We start from the raw sequence: 25,264 nt of genomic DNA, 5'->3' as shown, positions 1-25,264 counted from the left end.
AAATAGCATCTGTTGCAAACTGATTTTCCGGTATTTTCATAGTGTCTTCCTATAAATCACTCATACATGTCATTTTTATGACATTTCCTTTGTCTAATGTACAAGACTACTACTTTGTAATAGCTTTTCTTTCCCTTCTAAAGGAGAACACCTTATGTAGCTGTTAACTGTTGTAATATTCTCACAAATCTATTTAGACCTATAACTAATTCAAAAAGACAAATTATAGGAGATAAGATTAAATAGGAATATAAAAACAAAAGGAAGCCTTTCATCACTGCAGACACTGAAGCTTGCTTATATGTTTCTCTCTTATTGTGAGGACAAAAAGGTAAGGCTACGGTTTACTTATAACGAGCCCATTAGTAATTTTATTGTAGCACTGGATACATCCTGCTTTGGTGCTCATGTACAAGGACTAATAGAAAAATTAGATCACAACTAGAAATGCATTTTACCAGAGAATCAAATGCAGCCTGATTAATTTTCTTTGGCTTAGCATCTATAGCTCTGACATACATATATATTATACACCTACATATACATCTCACACATACAAATTTGCTTGAACACCTGAAAATTAACACTTAAAATCTACTTCAATCGTAGAATTCAAATTAGCTCAGCAATTCATTAGCAGTTTGGCAAAGAAAAAGGACTGTACAAAATATATTTAAAATAGATATCAAACACAGGCAATGAAATTATGGGACCTGAATATTCACGATTATTTGATTTGTATTAAAAATGCTTCACATGAAGGTTATACATCTTCTGCATAACTATTCTGATGCAAAGTATGCAGTAAGGGGCACCTTTATATCAGTGTAGATTTGGAGAGGTTATACCATTATAACTACTAACCCATAATAGTTATTCTATTAAGAAATAACACATATACACTAGAGTCCCAGTCTTGGGGATTCTGGGTGGAAAAAAAGCTTTTAACCAATAACTAATCAAATCAGATATCCTCACTAGCTGTAAACTCCTAATTGTTCACTGTAAAAACAAATATGTGCATTTGCCTTCTGACTACAAAACCCAATATAAAAAGTAACAAATGAAGGCTTTCTTTTGTACATAATTGATTACTTCAGTGAAAAATGAGAGAGGGAAAAGGATGCAAATTATTTTCTCCTCTTTAAACAAAATTTAACATAAGGGAGGAGATGAGATTCTCATACGCAAAGATAAGTGATGGAATACAAATTAAAATTTCTATCTAATATTTTAAAAGTTTCTTCTAGGATTTGTCATCATGCCTATTTTATTACAAAACCCCTAAAACTTTTACATTACTTTCATTGAGGGTTTGATTCAAATTCCACTGAAGCCAATAGGAGCCCTTCCACTAACTTCTATGGGGTATGGATCATCATTCTTCATTGAATGCATTCTCCAGTAGGAAAACTACCAAACAGAACCAAATGAGCTCAGAACAGACTTTTCCAAAAGAAAGAAAAAGAAGATATGTTTGAACAGTTCTTATGAAAATTAGCATTCTCAAGAGACAGTAATATTCATTCAATGTCAAAAAGACTATAGGCTTAAAAGAATTTTTGGAATGAGATTTTGTACTGTCCATATTTATGCAGCTTCATTATTCCTTCTTCACCGAAAAATTATATGCTGTATTTTGAATGTTTTAAATATTTGTGTTAGATATACTTGTTCAAATAATAGAAACAGAAGATGAAATGGACTTTTAAAAAGGAAAACAATAGAAGCAAGGTCTTTTTCAATGCATAGGAAATACATAGTCAAGCAGTTTCACCTCATCCAAACAGCAAAGAGGCAATATTAAAACCTACCACAGCACTCGCTTCCAAAATATATGCAGTCTTGGGGTCCCTGTGGTAATTACTATTTTACTACATTCTTATTTGTGACAAAAACAAAAAAAATCCTGCATTGCAGAGAGACTCACACAAACAAAAGAAAACGACAAAGTGAATCTACCAAGGAAAGTCTGAGCTTGCATAAAACAAAGTTTTAACAAATATGGAAAAATGTAAACATTTGTTCTCTGAAAAGAAATCTTTTTTCCCCCCCTCATCTTTTTTTCAACTACAGTAAGAGTAAAAACAATTTTAAAAAGCACACAACAAAAGTAATTAAAAAAATCGCCAATCTGATTTTGGTTTGAAGGACCCTTCCAATAAAAAAAGGCAAAGAGGAGGACCTAGGGAACTACAGACCAGTCAGCCTCACCTCCATCCCTGGAAAGGTGATGAAACAGCTCATCGTGGATACCATCTCTAAAGTATGCGAAGGATAAGAAGGTGATCAGGAGTAGTCAGCATGGATCTACAARGGGGAAATCATGCTTAAACAACCTGACAGCCTTCTACGATGGGATGACTGGCTGGGTAGATGAAGGGAGAGCAGTGGATGTTGTCTGCCTTAACTTCACTAAGGCTTTTGACACGGTATCCCATAACATCCTCAGAAGCAAGCTCACGAAGTGTGGGATAGATGAGTGGACAGTGAGGTGGATTGAGAACTGGCTGAATGGCAGAGCTCAGAGGGCTGTGATCAGCAGTGCAGAGTCTAGTTGGAGGCCTGCAGCTAGCGGTGTTCCCCAGGGGTCAGAACTGGGTCCAATCCTGTTCAACTTCTTCATCAATGACCTGGACAATGCGACAGAGTGCACCCTCAGCAAGTTTGCTGATGATCCCAAACTGGGACAAGTGACTAATACACCAGAGGGCTCTGCTGCCACTCACAGGGACCTCAACAGGATGGAGAAACAGGCAGAGAGGAACCTCAGGAAGTTCAACAATGGCCAATGCAGAGTCTTGCACCTAGGGAGGAATAATCCCATGCACCAGTACAGGCTGGGGGCTGACCTGCTGGAAAGCAGCTCTGCTGAGAAGGACCTGGTGGGACAACAAGTTGACCATGAGCCACCAATGTGCCCTTGCAGGAAAAAAGGCCAATGGTATCCTGCGTAGCATCAGGCAGAGCATTGCCAGCAGGTCAAGGGAAGTAAACCTCCCCCTCTACTCAGCCCTGCTTACGCCACATCTGGAGGACTGGGTCCAGTTCTGAGATCCCCCATACATGAAAGACATGGACCTGCTGGAGCAAGGCCAGAGAAGGACCACCACGATGATTAAGGGACTGGAGTAATTCTCATATGAGGAATGGCTGAGAGAGCTGGGCCTGTTCAGCCTGCAGAAGAGAAGACAGAGGCAGGATCTTATCAACGTGTATAAGTATCTGAAGGGAGGGTGTAGAGAGGATGGGGCCAGACTCTTTTCAGGGGTGCCCAGCGATAGGATGAGAGGCACTGAGCACAAACTGAAACAAATGAAATTCATCTGAACATAAGAAAACACTTCTTCACTGAGAGGGTGGTTGAACACCGGAAGAGGTTGCCCAGAGAGGTTGTGGAGTCTCCATCCTTGGAGATATTCAAAAGATGTCTGGATATGGTCCTGGGCAACGTGCTCTAGGTGACTCTGCTTGAGCAGGGGAGTTGGACTCCAGAAGTCCCTTTCAACCTCAACCATTCTCTGATACTTCCAGAATGCACATCTATATCAACTACATGATTTTGTTCATATTGTCAGACCTGATGTTTCAATTCAAGTGCACAAGAAAACTGTCAAGCACACCCCAGTTGTTTTAAGTTTAAAGGCAACAGTTATGCATATCAAAAGCAGATTCAAGAGACCCACTTTATTTAGTTGATCTTTGGAGCTTGATCTAGTTGTGCCAATTCAAAGTGCTAAAGAATCACTCCTCTGTCAACAATACCTAGTACTTAAAGTAAGCAAAAAAAATCACTTTCAAACTTAAACCATCTCATGGTATACTCATTAATAGTAAAGATGGATATAAAGGCAAATTTAACTCTTATGTTAATCATGCATGGAAGGGTAGTTTTCTCTAATTTACAGAATGGTTTTCCTAATGCAAACAGTAAAAACATTTTACTTAACACCTTCATTTTTTTAATTTTCATCATATACAAATGCAACAGCATATTGTGACCAACCAATAACCCCTACAATGGAAGAAGGCTCAGAGGAGACGGGCAAGGGCAAGGTGCCCATGAAGCTCAGGAACCGTGTAGGCACAGAGGACTGGCTTTATCTCAACACAAAGGGSGCCGGGAGACCTTTGTTTTAGATAAGTAGCCATAGACTCAGGTTTCTTCCTGAGTTGACCAGAAGAATGTGAATGTCTCCCTGAGATTAGCCAGACCAGCATGAGGGAAGCATATACGTGGTTCAGTCCAACATAGAGTATAAAACCTCAACAACTAACAAAGGGATTTTGAAGAGAGCAAGGGGCTTGAGCTGGCTTCAACCCACATATTCCTTCCCGGCGATTGGGGATGCCCAGCATCATGACGGTGAGCGTATTATAGAGACCAGTATTGGCAATTACATTGGTATTGTGATTGAACTCTAAGTGTACACTTGTATTGTGATTTCAGTATATTGCTGTATCACTCTGCTAAATCAAAAATCCTGTGTAACATCAAATATCTTCAAAGTAAACTTTTATATTACACATTGCACTCTCTGTATGTGTGGAATATCTAAAACAACCTGGTCAGAGAGAGTACTGGATTCTGACACATATAAAGATAGTCTTGTTTCCAGTAAGGAAGCTAGCTGTGACACAGCTTCTCTAATAGGACAGGTTAGAAAATATAGATCAGATCCTCCAACAGAAATGTACAAAATGCCATAAAGTGACTTTGCAGCAAAGGGGATGCATCACAGAACAAGGATTATTCTAAAGCATTGCAGGGCTGAGGCAGGAAAAAAGAAAGTTTGTTTTTTTGTCCTTCTTGTGTACCCCCAATATGGGGACAGTTTAGGAATGAATTGGGAAAAAAAAAAAAAAGAAAGAAAGAAAGTTATTCTGCAGCTATTGCATTCTGAAATGATTAGAACATAAAAACCTCCTAAGGAAGGACATGGTCAGCCTCAGACTATTTTGTTGTGAATGTTACACCAGCCAAACCATTCCACCAGTTTACAGTGTACCATAAAATATTTACACAAGCTATGAACTATAAAATATTTTCACATGAACTATAAAATATTTACACTATCAACATCAGTTAGGAAAGAATGATGTGCTGTCAAGCCGGTGTGACCCAGGAGCAAAAATTTTGTGGTTGCAGATTAAATAAAACCATTGCAAATCATCTGGAAACTTACAGGGAATATTAGGTTAAACAAATTACTGCTTCCTGGTCTCTTGGATGGTAAATGTAACCAGGAAAGCATAGCTTATAAGCTTTAAACTAAGTTTTACCAACAACATAAAGAAAGTTTAGGTTCACAATCAAACTGCACTGACCTCTCTGAATGTTCCTTCTAGCAAGGTGTCCAGATGTTGAAGAGGAGCAGGAGTTTTGTCTTTGAATCGTGTCAGTAGTCGCCGCTCAATAGCTCTAAACTGTACAGCCCTTTCAGATAACAGCTCCCGAAATTTTTCAGCATTCAAACGTAGCTGCAATTAAGGGTTTTCAAGAATTCAGATTAAGGGTCATATACATGGTATATGCACATTCCTAATGAAATGGGAGAACAGTAATAAAATTCTTGGGAGAGTATGTATTCGTTCAAATGTGATTATGTTGCCCATGCCACTTTCATACTGATGTGGTTAATTTCAGACTCTTCATGAAACAACAGTGGAAAAACTATCAGTTGCCACTGAAATCACAAATAACTGTCGACAGCCACAATCGGTAATAATGCACAAGAATGCCATCAAGAAGTCTAATGACAAGAGTGAAATTTCACCACTCTCAGGGTGGATCTCTCAGGGCTTCTCCTTAGCTTGGTGTGCTATTTATGACACATACACACAACTTAGTAGATGCGAAAATCATTGCATTAGAAAATAAAAGATTATTCCCTTGAACATAAATAAAGTATTAAGTTCTGTGCTGATTGAATGATCATCTTGTTCTGAGGTGAAATCCTTTTTCCTTTATATATATTTCCAATATATATATTGATGAGGTACGGCAACCAACTCTCTTACAATGTTCACAAAACTTTGACAAGACTGTATATCAAATGCCCAGACAGTAAGAATTCTTACTTTATCTTTATAATCACCTTTTCATTTTCTAGTACATGCTTCTGTAATATAAAAATCTCTTAATAAGAGTGAATCTCCTTCAGGAGAGGCTTTTCATTGTCATCTGCATGACCAAACAGGCAGGCAAAGATAATTAATATATTTCATACCTCGTCTGGGAAATGTGTTCGTGTCTGCAATGACGCTTTTGGAAGGGCAGCTAGTATTTTAAAATCTAAAGGTACTTTTTATATAACTACCAGGATGATTCCGCTAAAACAAATTCTCATGACTTCATTATTACAGACTAGTAAAATCACCTATGACCAAGGACAAATTTTAGAAACAATTTTACAATTAACATGATATTAGTGAATGAAGAACCTATGGCTTCTCTACACAGAGACAGTGAACTAAACGAGTATCCCAATTTGTATCATTTGCAGACTGCACATAAACTACTTGTGCTTGCCAATCACAAGGGTTGTTTCAAAGGCAAGACATATTCCTCAGGCTAAAAACTAAACAGAGAATTATATCTTTTCCAGCATTATTTAGATACAGCTTTCTATTTTCTGAAAGACAGCTGTGTGCCACAGCTATGCAATTTTAGCCTAATTAATCTTAGCAGTGACTTACAAACAACTTTGTACTAGGGAAACTATTAGTTAGCTATCCATATGTTATGCAACATACCTCAAAATGTCGATCAATTAGTTCAAAATATTCTTGCAGGGGAATTGAACCAGAAAAGGTACACATAAAGTCTTTGCAATTTTGCTTCTTGAAATGTTCTTCAAGTCTAAGTGTGAGCTCGTTCGTTATTAGCCAAAGATCTTCTAACTGATCACTCTGGATTCTGTATCGTTCTTTAAAAACAAGATTAAATACAAGACTAAATGCATAAATTTAAGCCATACACATTCACTCTTTGAACTCTTCAGGTCTGATGTAATAGATACATTTTTCAGAACAATTACCTTTAAATTTTACAGTCTAATTCTATAACTCTTTATGACAAATATTAAGAAATATTAACATACATATTTTCTTTCTTTTCTTGAGGGTATGAAAGTATTTATTGCTTCAGGATTATTTACTGCAGAGTATGGGCCTGTTCAAAAAACTATGAAGAACTATCATAATAAGGAAATAAGGAAACAAGAGATTCCTTCAATATAAGGAGAATTACTGGATGATAAAAAGCCATAACAACAGACTGTCAGCAATTCTCTGCCATAATACGCCCTTCATGAGCTTTGGTTGCCAGGCTAGGGGCAGAGTCAGGTTCAATTCACTTTGGACCAAGAGGGAAGCAGAGCATCCTAAGCAGCTGACAGTAGTGGTAACCAGCCAACCCCAGTCCAGATAAAAATCTCTTAATTGGAAACATAGTTACCAACAGTTCTCACACAATAAGTTTGTTAATGTATTTGCATTACATTTCTACTTCCTACAATAGTTTCTAGTAGGAAACTGTTACTCATTCAGGATAGGCAACATAGGCAACAATATCCAGTTTTGCTAGTACAATGCTTCACTTCAGAGACAGATGATAGTAGTAGGTGATTTCTATCTATACAGTATGCAGAATGGTTTTGTAAAAGTGGCCCAGGACGCTGTAGAAATGAAAATGATGATACCACTACAAACCGAATTGAAAAAAAAAACCCTTTAGCCAATGTTATCTGTCCCATCAAATTCACTCAACTTATCACATTTTAATGAGCTTCAAATTATCAAACTAATGGGAAGACACTTTATTTCTCTTCTGTTTCTATTCCATATTTACATCTCTTCAGTTTCCAGGAAGTCAGAATTAACTAAATATTGACAGAAAAACATTGCTGAAAACCATAATAGCATAGTAAAATTTTTTTTTTTTTGTCAGACAGACATTTTCAAACACTGTTGCCTTATTTCCTTTCATTATTCATCTATCAATACCTTATCCAAAAGGAAAGACAAAATGAAGCTGTGATGAAAAACAGTTGTTGGCATTACTGATACAAAATAGTTTAGGGTTTTTTTTCCCCCCTTGTTAACAAGGTTCAAAGTAAAATCAAATGAACAAAATTTCTTTAGGACTTTAATGTACTTATTTAAAATTTTCTCAACATTAGTAATCCAAGATTATTTGGCATTACCACTGGCATCATTCCCAGGATACGCATTTCACTGAAGAGAGAATGACAAATTCTGTTTACAGTGTAAAAGGAAAAAAGCAAGTTTTGTTTAAAAACCATGTCTGTTAAAGAAAAGAATTCCATCTGCTAAAGATAACATTCAACCTAATATCCATTTTTTAAATACTCACAATATAATCGCTGGACTTAGTTGGATATATCATCATATTTTATCTTAAATGATTTTTCCTTATGTGAAATTACCTCAGACATTTTCAGACCAAATCAACAATCATTCCATTTATAATTGATGTAACTAATACATTAATGGCTTAAAATGGATAAAACTAATTTCCTCCAAAATGCATATTCAGTTTCCATACATTGTTTGTTGGTCAATACAAACACAATCTAATTTTACTATAGCTTGAGTAGAGTATTGCAGTCGTTTGCTTTACATGATCTTACAGCTCTTAAGAAAAAGACAAATTAGATTTGGGAACTGTAGGAAACTGAGAATCTCTAGTTGTACTAAACATGTGCTTTTATACAGAAATACAATGGAAGCAGTAAGAAATAAGTGGGCTTCTGCTTTTCCAGTGCTTTTATAATAGTAAACCAATTTATGTTAGCCTTTTGTTAAAAAGCCTTCCTACAGAAAATTACAATACACTCTTTTCAGAAAATTCTCACACAGAAAAGCAGGAGACTCAGAGGAGTGCTAATAGGTTACCAAGGCTTCCAACACTACAGCAGGTAGTTTAAGTAACACAACCTGCAGTAAGAATGATTATTCGCCTTGTCAGTAGCTTATCTGAAGGAAGTCTAGAAGATTCAGTTCAGTTCTTAGCAAGGAAGTCCTTATCACAAGAGAGAACAACCACAAATAGCAGTCAAGACTTCTTTACACTTGAATTAAAGTGCAGAGCTTTTAAAAATTTCAGCACACAACTTAAAATCTCATGGGCAAGCTTCATTTTAACATATTTAACTGTCAAAATGAACTTTAGGCTTGGCTACTTATCAGCAGACATTTTGCGAGGTTGAAATATCATTCTCAATTACTACACTGTTTAAAATGAATTAGCTAATACATCTAAAAATAAATTTAAAATAGATGTCATGATAGCATCCTTGTTTGCAGGTTCAGCAGTGAAACCCAACTGAACCTGGAAACTTTCATGGCTGTGTACAATCCTTCCCGTTCAGAAGTTAAGGTCTATTGTCTGGTATTGGTCAGGCTATGGATAGCCTTCATTCACAAAAATGCTCTGCTTGTGTACTACATTTTTTACAAATGATTTTGTAACATGTTTAGAGTTTTATTTAAATAACATTTCAAACAAGCAAAACCCTCTGGAAAATTCTGTAACTAATGTAATGCTTGAGGTAGACACTGGGAACAGGCCACTACATGGAAGGTGGCATCAAACACCTCATTTGTTTTCTAAAGGAAGGATTCCCAGACAAGAGAAATGAGTAATCACACTAAGAGAAAAATAGATATTTTACATCTTCTTTTTAAAGCAAACTTCACAACTAAAGCAGTGTGGGAAAGTTTACAGTAAGACTGCATGCGTCATTCCTAGCTAGTGAATAAACAAACCTGAGAGGAAAAGCTCGAGTGTTTTGGTGGAAGAACTGAAAGTTATGTCCCCACTAAAAGTTAAAATACATTCATTACATTGACACACAAATTTGTCCCTTATATAAGCATCAGATTTAGTAACTACGCAAATCAAAGACCAAGTAAATGATTTAAATCATCATCAAAAAGAAATAGCTATTTATAAAATCTTTAAATTCTTTAGTTTCTAGAAACTATCACTGCATGTCTAGCTAGTTTAAACTGTTTAAAATCTACTGTCTATTTAAACAAATATTAAAAACCAGCTACAATAAAATCAACATACAAATAGCACATACACAAACTAATAAGAATGGATTTGAAGCTTAGAAGTGTAAAACGATCCCTGGTATAATGAAAGTTCTTTAATAATTACTCTCCAGATGGTTTCTATTTTTAACACATTTGATTATATTAAAAAGGTATTAAATATTATCTCACAGTTTACAGTTGACACCACTAATATTTATATAACCCATCATGAATTCTGAATTTCAAAAACACAGTGAGGCAAATTATTTTTATTTATATTGAAATAATTTCACATCAACAGACTAGATTCTTATCTCTCACTTACTCAAAATAGTTTTCATAGAGCATTCATATAGTGTTCCATTTGAACTCTGAGTAGCAGGTATTTTAGCTTTACAATTTGCTAGTCTGCTGTATTAAATGAAGACTTCATAGCACAGAAAATGCTAAAACAGTTGAACTGATTTGTTTCCAATGCACATGCCAAGAAAGAGATTAGCAAATTGAGTAGTTGCACAAGGCAACTCCATAACTCTCCAAAATTAAGAGAACCAATTTTTTGAAGAGTACAAACACAAAGGTGTTTGGAATATGACCACTTAATTCACAAACTGCTCCAATACAAGAGACACTGAACCAGGCAACAGTATAGTTACATGTATGTTTGTACATTCCATACATTTGATGGGAAGGATATTAAAAAGCACAATCCCAGATTTACAAAGGAATTTAGGCATCTGAAGATACAGATAGGCATTCACTTAGATGCAGAAGAACACCCAGGTAGGGTCAGATGGCTAAGGCCATCTGTCAAAGTCAAAGATTGTTGAAAATCTGCAGGGAGTTAGAAACACTTTTTAGTCCTTTTTGCAAATTCCAATAGACAATTACTTCCAACCATAGGGGTTTAAATACCTTTGAGGAAATGAGGGTTTTTTTCCCATAATTATGACGACAGTATTAAATTCTGAATAAAGACAGTGTTAAAAGTAAAAACTTGAATAAAATCCAATTCCTCCAGACTTGTCACTGTAGCACAGCATACTCTAAGTATGATTTTTGCTTAGTTTTAAAAGTTTGTGACTTCCTAGCAACATTACTAGATAGTTAACAGGGATTGTTAAGAAATGGTTTATTAACACTTTGAAAATCTTGTGTAAATTCACACACAGATATTAGCCTTCTATATATGATCCATATTCTCCTTTTGTGGCCTATCATCCTTTACATTTTACATTTAAATTAATACTGATACCACTTACGTGATGTTTTTGAAACAAGAAGAGTGATTTTTGAACCGGTTAAAAACTGAAATCCCAGAACATTAGACTGGTCATCTTCAGATTGATCAGCAAAGTCTGAAAGAAAATTAAAAATAGTTTGCTATAATTCAACACTAGTATACACCAAACTTAAAGCCATAGCAAGAGAGAGACATTTAAGAGAGACATGGTACTACTGGAGCAAGTCCAGCGAAGGGCTACAAAGATGATTAGGGGACTGGAACATCTCTCCTGTGAGGAAAGGCTGAGAGAGCTGGGCCTGTTTAGCCTGCAGAAGAGAAGACTGAGAGGACATCTTATCAATGTGTACAAGTATCTGAAGGGAGGGTGTCGAGAGGATGGAGCCAGATTCTTTTCAGTGGTGCCCAGCGATAGGACGCGAGGCAACGGGCACAAACTGAAACACAGACACTTCCATCTGAACATGAGAAAAAACTTCTTCCCTGTGAGAGTGACAGAGCACTGGAACAGGTTGCCCAGAGAGGTTGTGGAGTCTCCTTCTCTGGAGATACTCAAAACCCACCTGGATGCGACCCTGTGCAACGTGCTCTAGGTGACCCTGCTTGAGCAGGGGGGTTGGACTAGATGATCTCCAGAGGTCCCTTCCAAGCTCATCAATTCTGTGATTCTGTGATAGCAAGGATTATATCAAGCTTTGCATGAGCAACCTAGGAAGAGCAATCTGAACAAGAAGGTTTTACAACTCAGAAGTAAAGAATATCACAAGTAGTTTGGTATACACTCCCTTCTATGGAACTGTTGCTCATCTACAGGGAGGAAGCTGAGCCATACTCTCTTCTTATATTAAATTGCATAGGTCTGGCAAAGATAGCTTTTTCAGAGGTTCAGCTGTATCATCTAATAAAAGCAGTGAATACTGCACAGCCCAAAGAGACCATCAGCTATGACAGATGCAACACTGTAGCTCTCCTTTAGCTCAGATGTCTACTTAAAATTATCTTTATAATGTTTAAGTGGCCCCTAGATTTTAAAAGCTCTGTTTTATCTTCCAGCATACAGGACAAAAAACTTCTAGCTTGCTAAAATTAGCTACCCTGCAAAGCTCTTGCCTGCCCATTTTCCTTTAAATTCTATGTATTGGACCACATCTGGTTAAAAAAGCTCCATTTTAAAAAGCACCACTTTTTAAAAACTACTACAAATCACATCTCCTCACAACCTTCCCCTAAAATAAGCCAAACAAGGAGTAGAAGGGATACAATTCCCATTAAAGAGCACACCAAAAATCCAAAGTTTTTTCACAGATCACATCATAAACAGCATACCTTATATTTCTTTTTCATCACTGAAAATAGGATGAATAAAAATCAAAATATATTAATACCTCCTTCTGGAACACAAGGTCTATATTTTATGTTATATTTTCAGCAATGAATCCCTAAGTTAAAAATAAAATGTTCTATTTTGAGAATATCTCTAAATAGAATTTCATAATTCAACACATTTATTATCATTTAGCCATAACAGAAACCTATGACAAAAAAACAGAAATGTAGGCCTTTAAAAGAAAAGTTTTTCAATTATTATTTATGCTTGAGGGAAGTGTTACACAGCACATACATATTTGAAAGAAAAAGGTATGTTTACTGTCAAAGAGATGAAAGCCAGGCTACCACAAACTCATACCCAGTCCTTTGATATCTCAGACAAATGTATTACATAACCTTTTCAGAAATGGCTGCAGATCCACTTTGAAACTATTATATTAAATTTGTTGGCCCATACAGCTCTCATCAGAAGACTGTTCCAGAACCTTAGTCCTCCAAAGTTAAGAAACTTAAGGATTTCCAGCCTAAATTTATTCACAAACACTTTATAAGCATGTTTATTCATTTGTTCTGGTGCTAACATTATCATCTAAATCAAAGATATACCCCTAAAGTATTTACTGAAGGCAACTGTATTCCGTTTTTTGCCATTGTTTTGTCAAGTTAAATTACACATTTGTGTAAACAAATCAGCAGTTTTATCAGAGACAGATATCATATTAGCCAAGATAGGTAACCTACCTTGAAATGTTATTCCACCATTTTATTCAAAACATACTTTTAAAACGTTCTGATATTAGCTTTGTTAATTATTTAGTTACTCCTTTTGGCAAAAGATTCCAGTCTGAGTTACTAACACATCTCCTCTTATGGACATATTTAAAATCCTACCTGGGAAAATGGTGAGCAAACTGATGGAAGGTTTATTGGTATCAATAGTTAGCTTGTGGTTTGCTGTTTTTGAAGGTTGAGCTGGAAAGCAAATTAACCGCAAAGGTAGCCTGAATTTACACTGTGCAACTTTTAGTATTCCTAAAATGAAAGAACATACAGATTCATCTTTCATATGCATATTCTGAATACAAGATACTTCATACTACTGTCCTCAAAGAGGTATAACAATGATTTTTTTTAATGCAGCTAAGGAACATGCTACAAAAATAAAAATAAAAACTACGTAAAACTCTCGATCACGGTTAGCTTTCCACCTAAAATACCTTTAAACCTGAACACTTTTAATTACCTTCTCAAGTGAACATTTTAAATTGAATGTGAAAGCAAGCATCATTACCTAAATGCATTGCATAGCTGTAGTCACACCAATAACATGTGATAAAGATTAGTAATAGCTTAATGAAACCTCTAGACAAACAATTCTACCTTCATGACAGACAGCTGCATCATTACTCCTGTTGCTTTGAACACAAAAATGAAAAATTTGTTTACATCATGATTATGACAAACTATGCACTTGTTAAGAACACACATACTCTTTGGTTTGGGGGGTTTTTTTGGTTTGTTTGTTTGTGTTTACACTCTTAAGTGAAATCTATGTAACCTTCCTATCAGCTAGCACACGTTTGGAGCTTAGAAAAAATGTGTGTAATAGATATTATTATTTACGCACTGGTGAAAACTGTACCAGTTCTTCACAGGCAAATATCAAAAGCTATTTGTGTATACTCCCTTCTTTCTGACATGTCATAACAAAACACAGTGGCACATTTGTACCCCAACTATCAGCCGGAAGTATGCCACAAAGAGTTGACAAATAAACAGGCCTGTGCTGCAAACTATACCACAGGCTTTAGTAATTATCACTGCATACTCTGCAGAGGTGCTCTTTCTAATTTTAAATAACATCTCACCTTTTTTCTTTGGCAACAGCTTCCTATTTTTACCAGGATACCTGCTCATGATCAATTTGATAATAATGTTCTTAAAGCTGACATCCCACAATCATTGCCCAATAGCAGTAATCAGTCTTGTATCAGTGAATCTTAAGAGCACATTAAGGGGAATCACCACCCAAGTTAATAGCCTTCACGCTGGCAATATGGAACGGGAAAAGAGCTGAAAGTTATCTTTTTTTTCAGGCAAGACTGAAAAGAATACAAAGCAAGATCTGGATTTAATGAATGACGCTGTTAAAGAACCTGTTAAGTTCTTTTTTCTTTGCTTAAATACTGAATTACCCAAAGGTATATTAAAAATTTATCTTTCAACTGATTACATGATAATAGAACAACTGTAGAAGAACAAACTGGTTACTGTCTTTGGTATTGGGATCTCATATCAGATGCAGTTTTATCAGAATGGTGCTAGCCACAAGAGAAAAGAGGAAGTTGTAACACTAATATTTAGAAAACATGTTCAATACAATTAGTCAAGAATTTGCACAAATATAAGCTAATGCTTATCTACAATTCCTGTCAGGTCAGAAATTGCAAGGTATGTTCTATAAGAAAGATGGAAATCCTAGGTGCTATGAAATGTGGAGTGCTTGCTCTTTGGGGCAACCAGTTTTTATTGGGGAAAGGAGTTAAGGGAGGGGGGATTTTTTCATGGGGCAGCTAACAGGAAAACATACTGTTTTGTTCATGTACGGACATCGCTATAGGCACAAATATTGATAACATTGCAAATGGTATTAATGACATAGCAGCATCACTCAATCTCTTCCAAACAACCAAGGAAATTCAAACATCAACCCCAACACCCACCTCAGGCCAGCAGAAGTTAGAATACATTTTTAGAGAGAAGAAAGTTACTCTTCATGGATCATGTGGGGACAGAAATGTCATGCACTATAAAACTGACAGCTGTACAGAGGTCATCAGGGATGTAAGTTTAGAAGGCTAGAATAAAAATACTCCTTCTCTTTCCATTTTCTTTCGTTCATTCCTTCACTGATCTCTTGCAAAGAAGAATTATTTCAAAGTTTTGTCTGGGGAAAAAAACATCACTAGAAGACTAAATACAAGACTTGGACTCAATTCATCCATCTGATTATCATGGTTGTCAATTCATTAGTGCTTTTGGCTGGCTGATAATGCCTCCAAGTAATTATTCTGAAGGAGCTTGTAAAAATCAGTGTAAAACCAGCAGAAAGATCAAGACAGGCCCTCAAAGCTAGACTATCCCTGTGCTCCAAGAATTGCTGAAAAATATTTCAAAATAAATCCATGATGTTTTAGAATGATTTGTCCAACTATCTCTTCACAATCTAATGGGAAAATTAAGATCTTGTCTTCTTAATGACAACATAACAAACATCTTGCTGTTAAACTCGAACATATTTGAGAGACTGTTGCAACAGGAAAAAATTAGTAACAAAATTATCCAAAAGATTTTGAAATACTTTTAAATATAAAACAAGGTGTTTTTCTTCCTGTTTCAAACCAGCTTCTCCTTGATTGCCTGTTCTCAGTCTGCCTCATCATAAACCATAATTTTTCAACATTTCAGAGAAAATTGAAACCAAAACTAAATCTGATAATACTTTGCTTTGAGAGAGGAGACAGAGGAGATTTCTGGTCTACAAGAGTCCAAAGTAAATATAAGAAAACAAAACTGAAAAGCTCCAGCAAAATTTATCACTAGAGTGAAAAACTCATATTCAGAAATTCTTTCAGAATGTTTCCTTGGGCCTGCTAGAGTAATTTTAAATGGAAGTAAGGAAATCCAAAGCAATAGCAAAGTCTGGGAGCCAGAACTTCCTTAGTCCTTTCCTGTTATGTCTAGTAATCGATCTTTCTTCATCTAGAGCTGTGATGCATTGCACTGTAATAATGGAGAAGAAACCACAGAGAAATTTTTTTTTTTAGATTCTCTTTGCCATGCATAAAAGTAGAACTCCTACTCTGAAGTACAACTGAATCAGACTATCTCATAACATTACTATTATAGTTAAAGTAAGACATACTATGTGCTTACCAGATGAAAGTAATAACATAATTACATGCACTGTAGTTAAGCTTCCACTTCCAAATTACTGATGCATTAATCTTAATTATGTCTATAATATGACATCTGATGCGTATGATAAAAGAAACAGTCAAGTTCAGAACTGCAATTTGGGATGATAAATATTCAGAGAATTCACGCCTTTTCTACTACTGATGAAACTGAATTTAACTAGTCCAGTGCACATCATGCTAACGCAAACACAAATTTTGCCAGGGATAATTCTACAAAGTTCACTGTGCTCCACAATATTCTCTTTTGCGTTAGTAGGTTTTCATCCTGAGTACAAGTTGCTTAAATCAGAGAATCCAAGTCTTCATTTTCAGAATGTCACCCAAATTATATACATTGATTTTTATATATTTTATACATTTATTCTATATATTTTATAATAATTTCATTACTTTGCATGGCAAAAATCTGCCACGTAGTGACAGCCATTCTTGCCAAGAATAGTATTTTGTTTGAGATGGTTCAGCATCTTTTAATTGTCTTTTAATTGTAGCCCTTGCAAGTATCACATCTACAACAACCACAGCTAAGTGTTGTGCTGGTATTTCTAATCACCTGGAAAGCAATATTTTAGCTTTGAATAAGATGCTTCCAATAGGAACTGGAATGAATAGATGTTAGTGACATTATTCTCAGAGCTGCTTTTTCCAAACAGCGTAGCTTTAACTGCAAATCTTGAAAGTCGTTTGTGTTACACAAAATAAAGCTACAACTTAGCTGCCTGAAAAGTTCTTACAGAAACTTGAAAAAATAGCTAAAAATATGGTTTAAAAAAAAAGACCACACAATTGTGTTTTCCATTTCTAATCTCAAAGCACAAAACACTCAATATATTGCAAAATTCCTATGTTACATATGTGAAAGCATATCATAATTCACTGAGGAATGTCATTATTTCTTTCTATTTTCCTGTGGATAGTCTTCTTATGTCTAAGCCTCATTCACTTTCAAATTTTTCCAATATTCATCTTTACAGCAGCATCAAGTCTAGGACAGTAGAAAAGCTTGTAGAAATAGTAGGTAAATTAAAAGCTCACTTCCAAATCTGCTTTATTCAGTAACTGCTCTCACTATTAAGACAATTCAGACTTTTTGTTTTTTCATTCACTCACCTTCAGGATTGAGCTCTACCATTTAATCAGCAACAGGAAAAAAGAAAAGAGAAATTTATTAACAGGTTTAAAAAAAAACAAAAAACAAGCCATGTTTGTAAGTAGGCAAACACATAAAAACATACTAGCCAAAAAACAGTCATGAGACCATGCTCATCAGCCATACAACCCCATCCAACTGGTGACTCATATTAACCTTCAGCTGTATGAATGGATATCTTAAATTTAAAAAAAAATGGAGGAAAAAGTCTCTACTCAGATAAAATGCACTCATAAAAAGCACTTTATTTTTCTGTGCTAGTGTATTACTTAAGGATTTAATTGCCTTACACAACCACTGTTAGCACTGGTGTTTGTACGTAACTGAAGAGAATTATCCCAACTTAATAATTTAAGTGAATACCTAAAATTTTAGTAAGATATTAACATTAATGCTTCTGTATTTAGAAGTCTTGCAAATTCTACTATTAAGATAAGCTTTAAAAGTTACTTCTAAAGTAAATTAATTCTGTTATATGTCATGTCTTTTGGTGATTTTTTGTATGTTTGTCTTGCATTTAAAGACTCAAACACACTCAAGATAAAAGATTTCTTTACTTCCCTAACCAAAAAGGTCTACAAAATTCAATCTAATATCTAAAATATAAGCATAACTAATTTTGCCTAAAAGAAATAATAGTTCATTCATTTGCAAAGGGAAAACAACATCTAAGTTTCAAACAGTGGTCTTGCAAAGCTAAAATCACAGAAGGAAAAACAGCAAAACAAAAAGCACACTTTGAAGATCAAAAACACTCAAAAACTACCTATACAGTTGCACCACAGAAGCAGTTTGAAGCCACATCACTTTATGAGACACTTGTGAAGGTAGAGCAACTCAGTCACAAGGAATAAGCAGCCTAAGAGACATAATACAGAGGCACTAAACTGCACAAGCTGTTTGTGCAGCCTCTCAAGAGAAAGGGAGGGACATCCTTTAACTCCCTACCATGTGTACGCACCTGTAAGTCTAGACTAAAGAGGATATGGTCAAGTTTTACAAAAAGCGTGAGTTTCAGTTATGTCAAGATACAGATCAGCATTTTAACTATCAGCAAACAGCCTAGACTATCAACATAAATAGAATGTTTCAAGGGAGAATTGATGCAAAATACATGCTTAAGTAGAAGTGTATACATAGTATAATGTACTTAAGACCACTACCCAGGGGCTACAGGGGTTACAGGGGCTGTAACTCCACATGCATTTCTTTGGTGCGAGCCTGCTCCACGTCACCCTTCCTTTTGTGTAAACACAGAGAGCTGTGGCAGCACAACGAACTGAAAAATCTAGCTCAGAAGTAACTAGTTGATTGCATGAGCATAACAGAAGAGGAGGTGCAGGAGCAAAAACAGTGAGAAGTGAGGAAAGATGAGGCTGCTTAAGCTAGTTTACATTGTGTTTAACTTAACAGGGAAGCCCAGCCTGAGGGCAGTTTCTCATGTAACCTGACAAATACTCACAGGGCAGCTGTAGGAAAATTAAGTAAATTAGCTTTCAGTTATAGATAGTAGGGTAAATTTACATATTCTATCACTAGGGTCACTAGGACATTATTAAATGGAATGACCAAATTATATTGTTTTGGATTATTTTGTTTGGATTATATTGTTTTGGTTTATTTGTTCAGAATGAATATGTTCAACTGTTAAAAGTGAAGTGGGGAATAATCACTCCCAGTGCTTATTCAAATCCTCTTCCCCTGTGGGGAGGCAGTTATTGTCACATTTGTTGGCAGCCCCAGAAGACTGAACAGTCATAAAGAGGTAATTAACTTCTCACCCCGAGAGGTGGTCTCTTAAAGAGCTGAACAGAAGCAAATTAATGGGGCAGGATGGGGAAGCTTGCACAGCTGCCTCTTGTGCCATAAACATATGATTTTACCGCTATAGAACAGCTTGTGCAACTTAATGATGCTACATAAAATATTAACTAAAACAACTGCTGAATTTTCAGATACATTATTTCTTTAATTACTATTCGCTTTAAAATATGTCAAAAGAAGGTTAAAAGAAATAGGTAAACAAAAAGACCTAAAAGAAGGCTAATCAATTTGAAATCTCCAGTGGCTCACCTGTTGGTGTACTATATGAAACCACAACATTTCCTTCTAGCTCTGATGGAGGACAATTCCCCTTCAAAAAGACAGACAGGACCACGGTTTCAGATGCATCTGGTTCTACAGATAATACAAAATTAAATCAAGTAATAGGAACAAAAGCAACAGAGTTTCTAGCACTTCAGGAAATATTTTATTAAATTATGATAGTCATTTCCATCATTTCAACCTTTATCAAATCTTGGCGCATATTTTTTCTGAAATATATGTTTGTAAAAAGCAAACTAGTCTCTTCAACTCAAAGCCATCTTAAAGCATAGAAAATCTCAAAACAGATGCAATTTTATATTGTGATTTTAACATCCCACAAAGCCATCACCCCTTTTTCCTGTCACATGTTGAAGAAACATAAGAACTCTTTCCTTTCAGATCAGAGCAGCAGTAAAGCCCTCTTTCAACAGAGATCAATACTAGATGCCTCAGGGCAGAAATTGTCTGCAGTCCCAGCTGAGGCAGCAGGACACAATTCTCTGGTTTGCAGCTCCATTTACAGTCTTTGAGGTAATCCCACCTGTGGCCATATCAACAGAGTTGGATAAAGGTTAGACTCACCAAGCAGTAAATGCTAAATTGGGAACGTATGCTGGGCTGGCCATAGGTAATCAAGCCTTCGGTCCCTGCTTTTAGCTCAGCAGTGCTACTCTGCATACACAGAATTGCCAGAATGCTCCTGCACATTATTGTATCTGGAGAATAATTAATTTTCTTTCTCCCTAGTGAAGCTGCCAAGCTGCCACCCTGCCCCTCCTCACCTGCAGCAACTGCCAGGCATCATACCATAATCAAGGAAGAAGCTTCACTCCTCCATTTTTCAGCCTTTCTACTTTTTTTGTCTTCCTCTGCCAAGTGGCACAGAGGAGCTGTGAAGTGCAGGCAGGACCAATACGGAACTGCTTGCACTGCAGTATATCTGCAAAAATGCACTTGATGGAGGCTGGACTATATGCTTCAGACATCTCCAGAAAAAGAAATGTTATACAATAGCTGCAATGGTACTATAATAATTTACCTAAATTATCAAAGACGAACTGGTCACAGGTCACTGCTAATGGAGCTTGTACACATACTGCCAGCTTTGGTTTCTGTGCAGTCACTCTGCTCTGTATTGTTATCTAAACCAAGTTAAAATAGAATTATTTAAATGAAGGAATAAATTAATCTCTGTAGAGCAGAAAACTAACATAACCAGCAAAAGGACCAGAAAAAAAAATCAGCAAAATAATTCAGCAACAATGTTTAAGAAATTCAAAATTCAACTTCAAAAACAATATTTTTCCTTTCTTATGTATTTTCAGCCAAAAATAATGGTATAAAATAACTAGAAAGTCTACAAAAAAAATGAGGGAATTTCTCACATTTTCTTTGTAATTTTAGGCCAAGATAAATTTATGTTGAAATTTAATTAAAATATTTTAATATTTTTCAAATGTCATGTTTGCTTATTTTAATGTAAAATAAAAATATATTTTGCCTCTTTTAGATGGCTAAAGGGAAAAGAAAGAATAAAAACAAAGTTAAGCTAAGAAATAAGTTCCTCCAACTACAAAGAACAACACATGGTCTTTTGAATAACTTCAGAGTCAAGTTCCATTTGATTTTTACTGGAAACAAATTCTAAAAGTCAATATATAGTATGCCCAGCACACATAGAACTGCAGATTAAATGACAGCTGAATAAGCTGCAAACCTGAAATGTTCCTTGCTGCTTCCATTGCAGAGGGAAACAACTGGCTGCAGAAACAGTGCATATCAAAAGTATGTCCTTTACTCAGGTATAAAATGAAATTATTGTGGTTGACCTAGATCTGAATATGGTCTCTATATATGTGGACCATATCCATTATCTATTATTACATGTTTCCTAGAGCTGCTCTACCAAAGAGTCCTCCAGGGTCAGGTAAAATCAGATTGGGAAAAAGTTATTAAAGCTTTAAAATTACTTAAATGTGAGGAAGTTTGACTACTTTAATTAATTAACTTTAATATTTATTTTGGTTAAACAGCAATATGTTTGGGCTGTAAACAGGCCCTCAGATAATCCTTAATCACTAATGCTTGCAAGTAAGGGCAGGGAGGATCATTTCATATTTACCTGATGTCTCTTTGTAAAGACATCAAGTAAACCTTGCCCCCTTTCTCTGAAATCACAATCTCAATAAAAGGAACCAGGAAGATTAAATTAATATCCTCACTTATGCTACTGCAAGTAAGCAAGCTAGAAACCTGCAAGCATGAGACTGCACACTTCAGAAAATTTATAATCAAAATAGTGACATTTAAAGTCATTGGTAAATGCCATTTCAGTGCAGTTCCAAAATGAAGTATTTTTTCACAAATTGCTTTTGAAGATAACCTGTATTTTGCCTCAAAAAAAAAGAAAAAGAAGGAAAGAGGGACACATACACATTTTGAAAAATCCATTTTTGTCCTCAATTCTGAATTACATTGGACTTGAAACAGTTCAGTGAATGCAGCTGTGTAAATGCACTTGCATTACCTTTAAGCCAACTAGCTGGACACTGTCAGACTACTTACTGCAACCACAAAAAATTCAGTGCAAGCTAATTGTCTGACTATTTATTAACTTTCTAAAGCAGCTACTACACCCAAATTACTTCTTTCAAATCTAATTGAGCCAATATCTACATGTTTTCTGGTCAGAGTGCTGACTACATGTAATTTATCAGGTTTTTTTATGAAGYCTAATTTGCACCAACTTCTTTAATGCACGGAAGGGCCATAAACCACCTAAAATTGCCAAAATACTGCATGCTGTGACCATGTCTTTCCTGCCTACAGCCTGGCCCTCCAAACCACGTTTTCCAAGGATGTCCTTAAGTAACTGTCTCCTGTGCTCAACTGCAGTCAGAGAACCGTTTCAAGCCATGCTCTGCTTTTTGCTTCATGTAAGATACTGAAGTGAGAGGCTCTTATCCAATAACTTTTGTCGAAAGCGCCTCATTTTATTAAAACTTTTCTGAAAGGCCTGTGGCTGTCCTTTTTAATATTTTAATATAAAAATGTGTCACAAATGTTGGAAGCTTTTTACAGCGTGACGCATTGCCTGTAGATTTTTTCAGGTACCATATCCACCATTGCAACAGTTAAATCACATTCATTATTAGCCTTATCTATATTGCAGAAAACTTGCAAAGTATTCATATAAACTTGTTGCATATTCATTCAAGATAAGATTTAATTTTAAAACTTGTCAAAATCAAGTTCAAAATTTTTCTCAACTTGTTCAAGTTCAGTGTTCAAGTTCAATTTAGTCTGACAGGAGTCATAAAACAACCATAACATATTAATATTTCTTATTTTAATAATGACCACTGTTTGTAACTTCATAAATAAAGAAGTTAAATTCCACTAGTTAAAAGAACTTTTCCATCAACTGCAATTGATTTTGAGACACATGAAGATCAGTTAAAAGCACTTATGACAGAAAAAATATTCTGCAAAAATTGGAATGCATGATAACTCCTAGATTTACTATTTTGGTTTTGTTAAAACAGGTAAGATGCATGAACAAGAAAATAGAATGGGAAAGTATAAAGTCGTCCCACAAAAAGCATATTCAACACATGAACAATCCATACTGATTTTAAATAGCATTTGGCATTGGCATTACATTAGAGATAATGATCAGATGAGAGAGAATAATGGCCATTACCTGTGTTCCTAATACTAAAATCATAACCACTCTCCAAAACAGAATTTGGCAATTGTATACAATACTTTCATCTACAATAAGTCACTTATACAACGTATTAGCTCCAATGTAAACTAACAACTGATAAATTCATACATCTCTGGAGGTAATTTATGTTCTGTATTTTAAGACACCCATATGTTCACAGTCTGATTCTAAGCCCAGGGCAGTTCATCTGAACTTCATTGGGTTTTCGTAGCAAAACTATCACGACTCAATCAGGATTAGTATTTTATCTTATATCATCTTAGCATAAAAAGTAGAGAAAGATGCTGGACTAAATACAGTTAAACCACACTAATGCAAGAGAATCTGATTCAATAATAGTCCAGTTAGGTTTTGAATTTTTCACTCCAGACAGAGGGAAAACTTGCAAGGTTCTCAAAAACAAGGCCCTGATTTTGCTCTGCTGGTACTCCCAGAAGCCACTGTCAAACTCAGAAATAAAATCACAATCCTTTGGGTGCAATACCAAGGAGAAATTGCACTTGCACACGTGCGCGCGCGCGCGCACACACACACACACTTTCTTTAAAATCAAGCACAGGCAGAAACCCTTAGTGAGGGCTAAAATGGTGTGAATTTTAAATTAGATTTTCTGACTTTTTTGGTAACAATAACTAAAAATATGAATTTTTTTTAGAAAACAAAGTATTTTTGCTTATTTATAACTAAAGAAGCAGCTGAAGATAACAGTTTTCAAGTTTTGCATAAACCAACATTTATTCCCTTTGTAAAATGTTGTAAAAATTGTTCTTATATATTCAAAAATAACTTCATCCCAGCATAACAGTCTTTACATGTCTCTCTTAAAAGACATAAAAATATCAAAATTCCAGTCACCTTAACTTCAGCAGAAAGCTTGCAAGAAGCGTACTTTGTCATATTAAGAAAAAAAAAAAGAATTTAGGTATGTATTGCATTTGAAATTCTACTCATGTTCATGATCGCAGTGAAACAGACAGAAAACAGACAGGTTTGCTAAAATTTGCCACCACTATTTGAGTGCTACAGTCTGAGCTAGGCACAGTACCTTTACTGTGACTGATGGAACCGCCTCTGCTTTTACCTCACTGTCAATGGCTTGCTGTGGAAAAAAAAGATGAAAACAGAGTAAATTCAGTATTACACATGAATGACTGAACACAATGAATGCAATATTACTCTCCTACCATCAACTTGGTAAACAGGGAATTAACTGTAAAGGACTTATCACTTCGATGACAGATTAAAATACACAAAATACATTTCTGAGCTCCTTCTGAAAATATGATGCCTCTTTGAAATTGCCTGCAAAAAGGATAGCAAAAGGTCACGAAAGTTGTGTATATAAGAAGCTAATACACTTTGATGTATATATGAACATTTGAAACTGCTTTGCTTGGCACACTTCTTTCTACTGTATATTTATTCAAATTTTGGAAATTCCTTCTGTTATTCAGCAAGGAAAGGTGACTTCCAATCCACCAATATATTATATACACACCACAGTATATACTATATAATCACCACACACTATCTTACATTCAGAATAATGTATCTTAAACTTCAAAAGAAAATTATGGAGGGCATCTTGTTGCTCCCGCTTATGTCTGTGTCAATAGGCAATTCCATTGAAAGCAAAATTCATCTTGGCCATGCAGGTTTTTTGAATATCTTGTTTTATG

The 25,264-nt window shown here is 35.5% G+C and overlaps 1 protein-coding gene across 8 annotated transcripts in view; it reads right to left on the bottom strand.

Moving 5' to 3' along the window:
* BBS9 (Bardet-Biedl syndrome 9) overlaps window positions 1–25,264 on the bottom strand; it is a 249,560-nt gene that overhangs the window by 161,899 nt on the left and 62,397 nt on the right. For all 8 annotated transcript variants that reach the window (XR_003253968.1, XM_026068570.1, XM_026068569.1 and 5 more), the window contains 8 exons: window positions 24,631–24,684; window positions 20,895–20,997; window positions 19,841–19,945; window positions 17,728–17,742; window positions 13,529–13,669; window positions 11,328–11,423; window positions 6,757–6,929; window positions 5,329–5,481 (listed from right to left, as the gene is read on the bottom strand). Coding sequence is in view for 7 of the 8 variants with exons in the window: in XM_026068570.1 (XP_025924355.1) it covers window positions 5,329–5,481; window positions 6,757–6,929; window positions 11,328–11,423; window positions 13,529–13,669; window positions 17,728–17,742; window positions 19,841–19,945; window positions 20,895–20,997; window positions 24,631–24,684 (840 nt within the window). In the remaining variant the exon portion in view is untranslated. The remainder of the gene's footprint in view (window positions 1–5,328; window positions 5,482–6,756; window positions 6,930–11,327; window positions 11,424–13,528; window positions 13,670–17,727; window positions 17,743–19,840; window positions 19,946–20,894; window positions 20,998–24,630; window positions 24,685–25,264) is intronic.

The sequence above is a fragment of the Apteryx rowi genome, unplaced genomic scaffold, assembly GCF_003343035.1.
Source record: "Apteryx rowi isolate R43461 unplaced genomic scaffold, aptRow1 scaffold_276, whole genome shotgun sequence".
Classification (NCBI taxonomy): Eukaryota; Metazoa; Chordata; class Aves; order Apterygiformes; family Apterygidae; genus Apteryx; species Apteryx rowi.
Note: the sequence above shows the minus strand (reverse complement) of the source record. Positions and strands in the feature narration are given on the sequence as shown.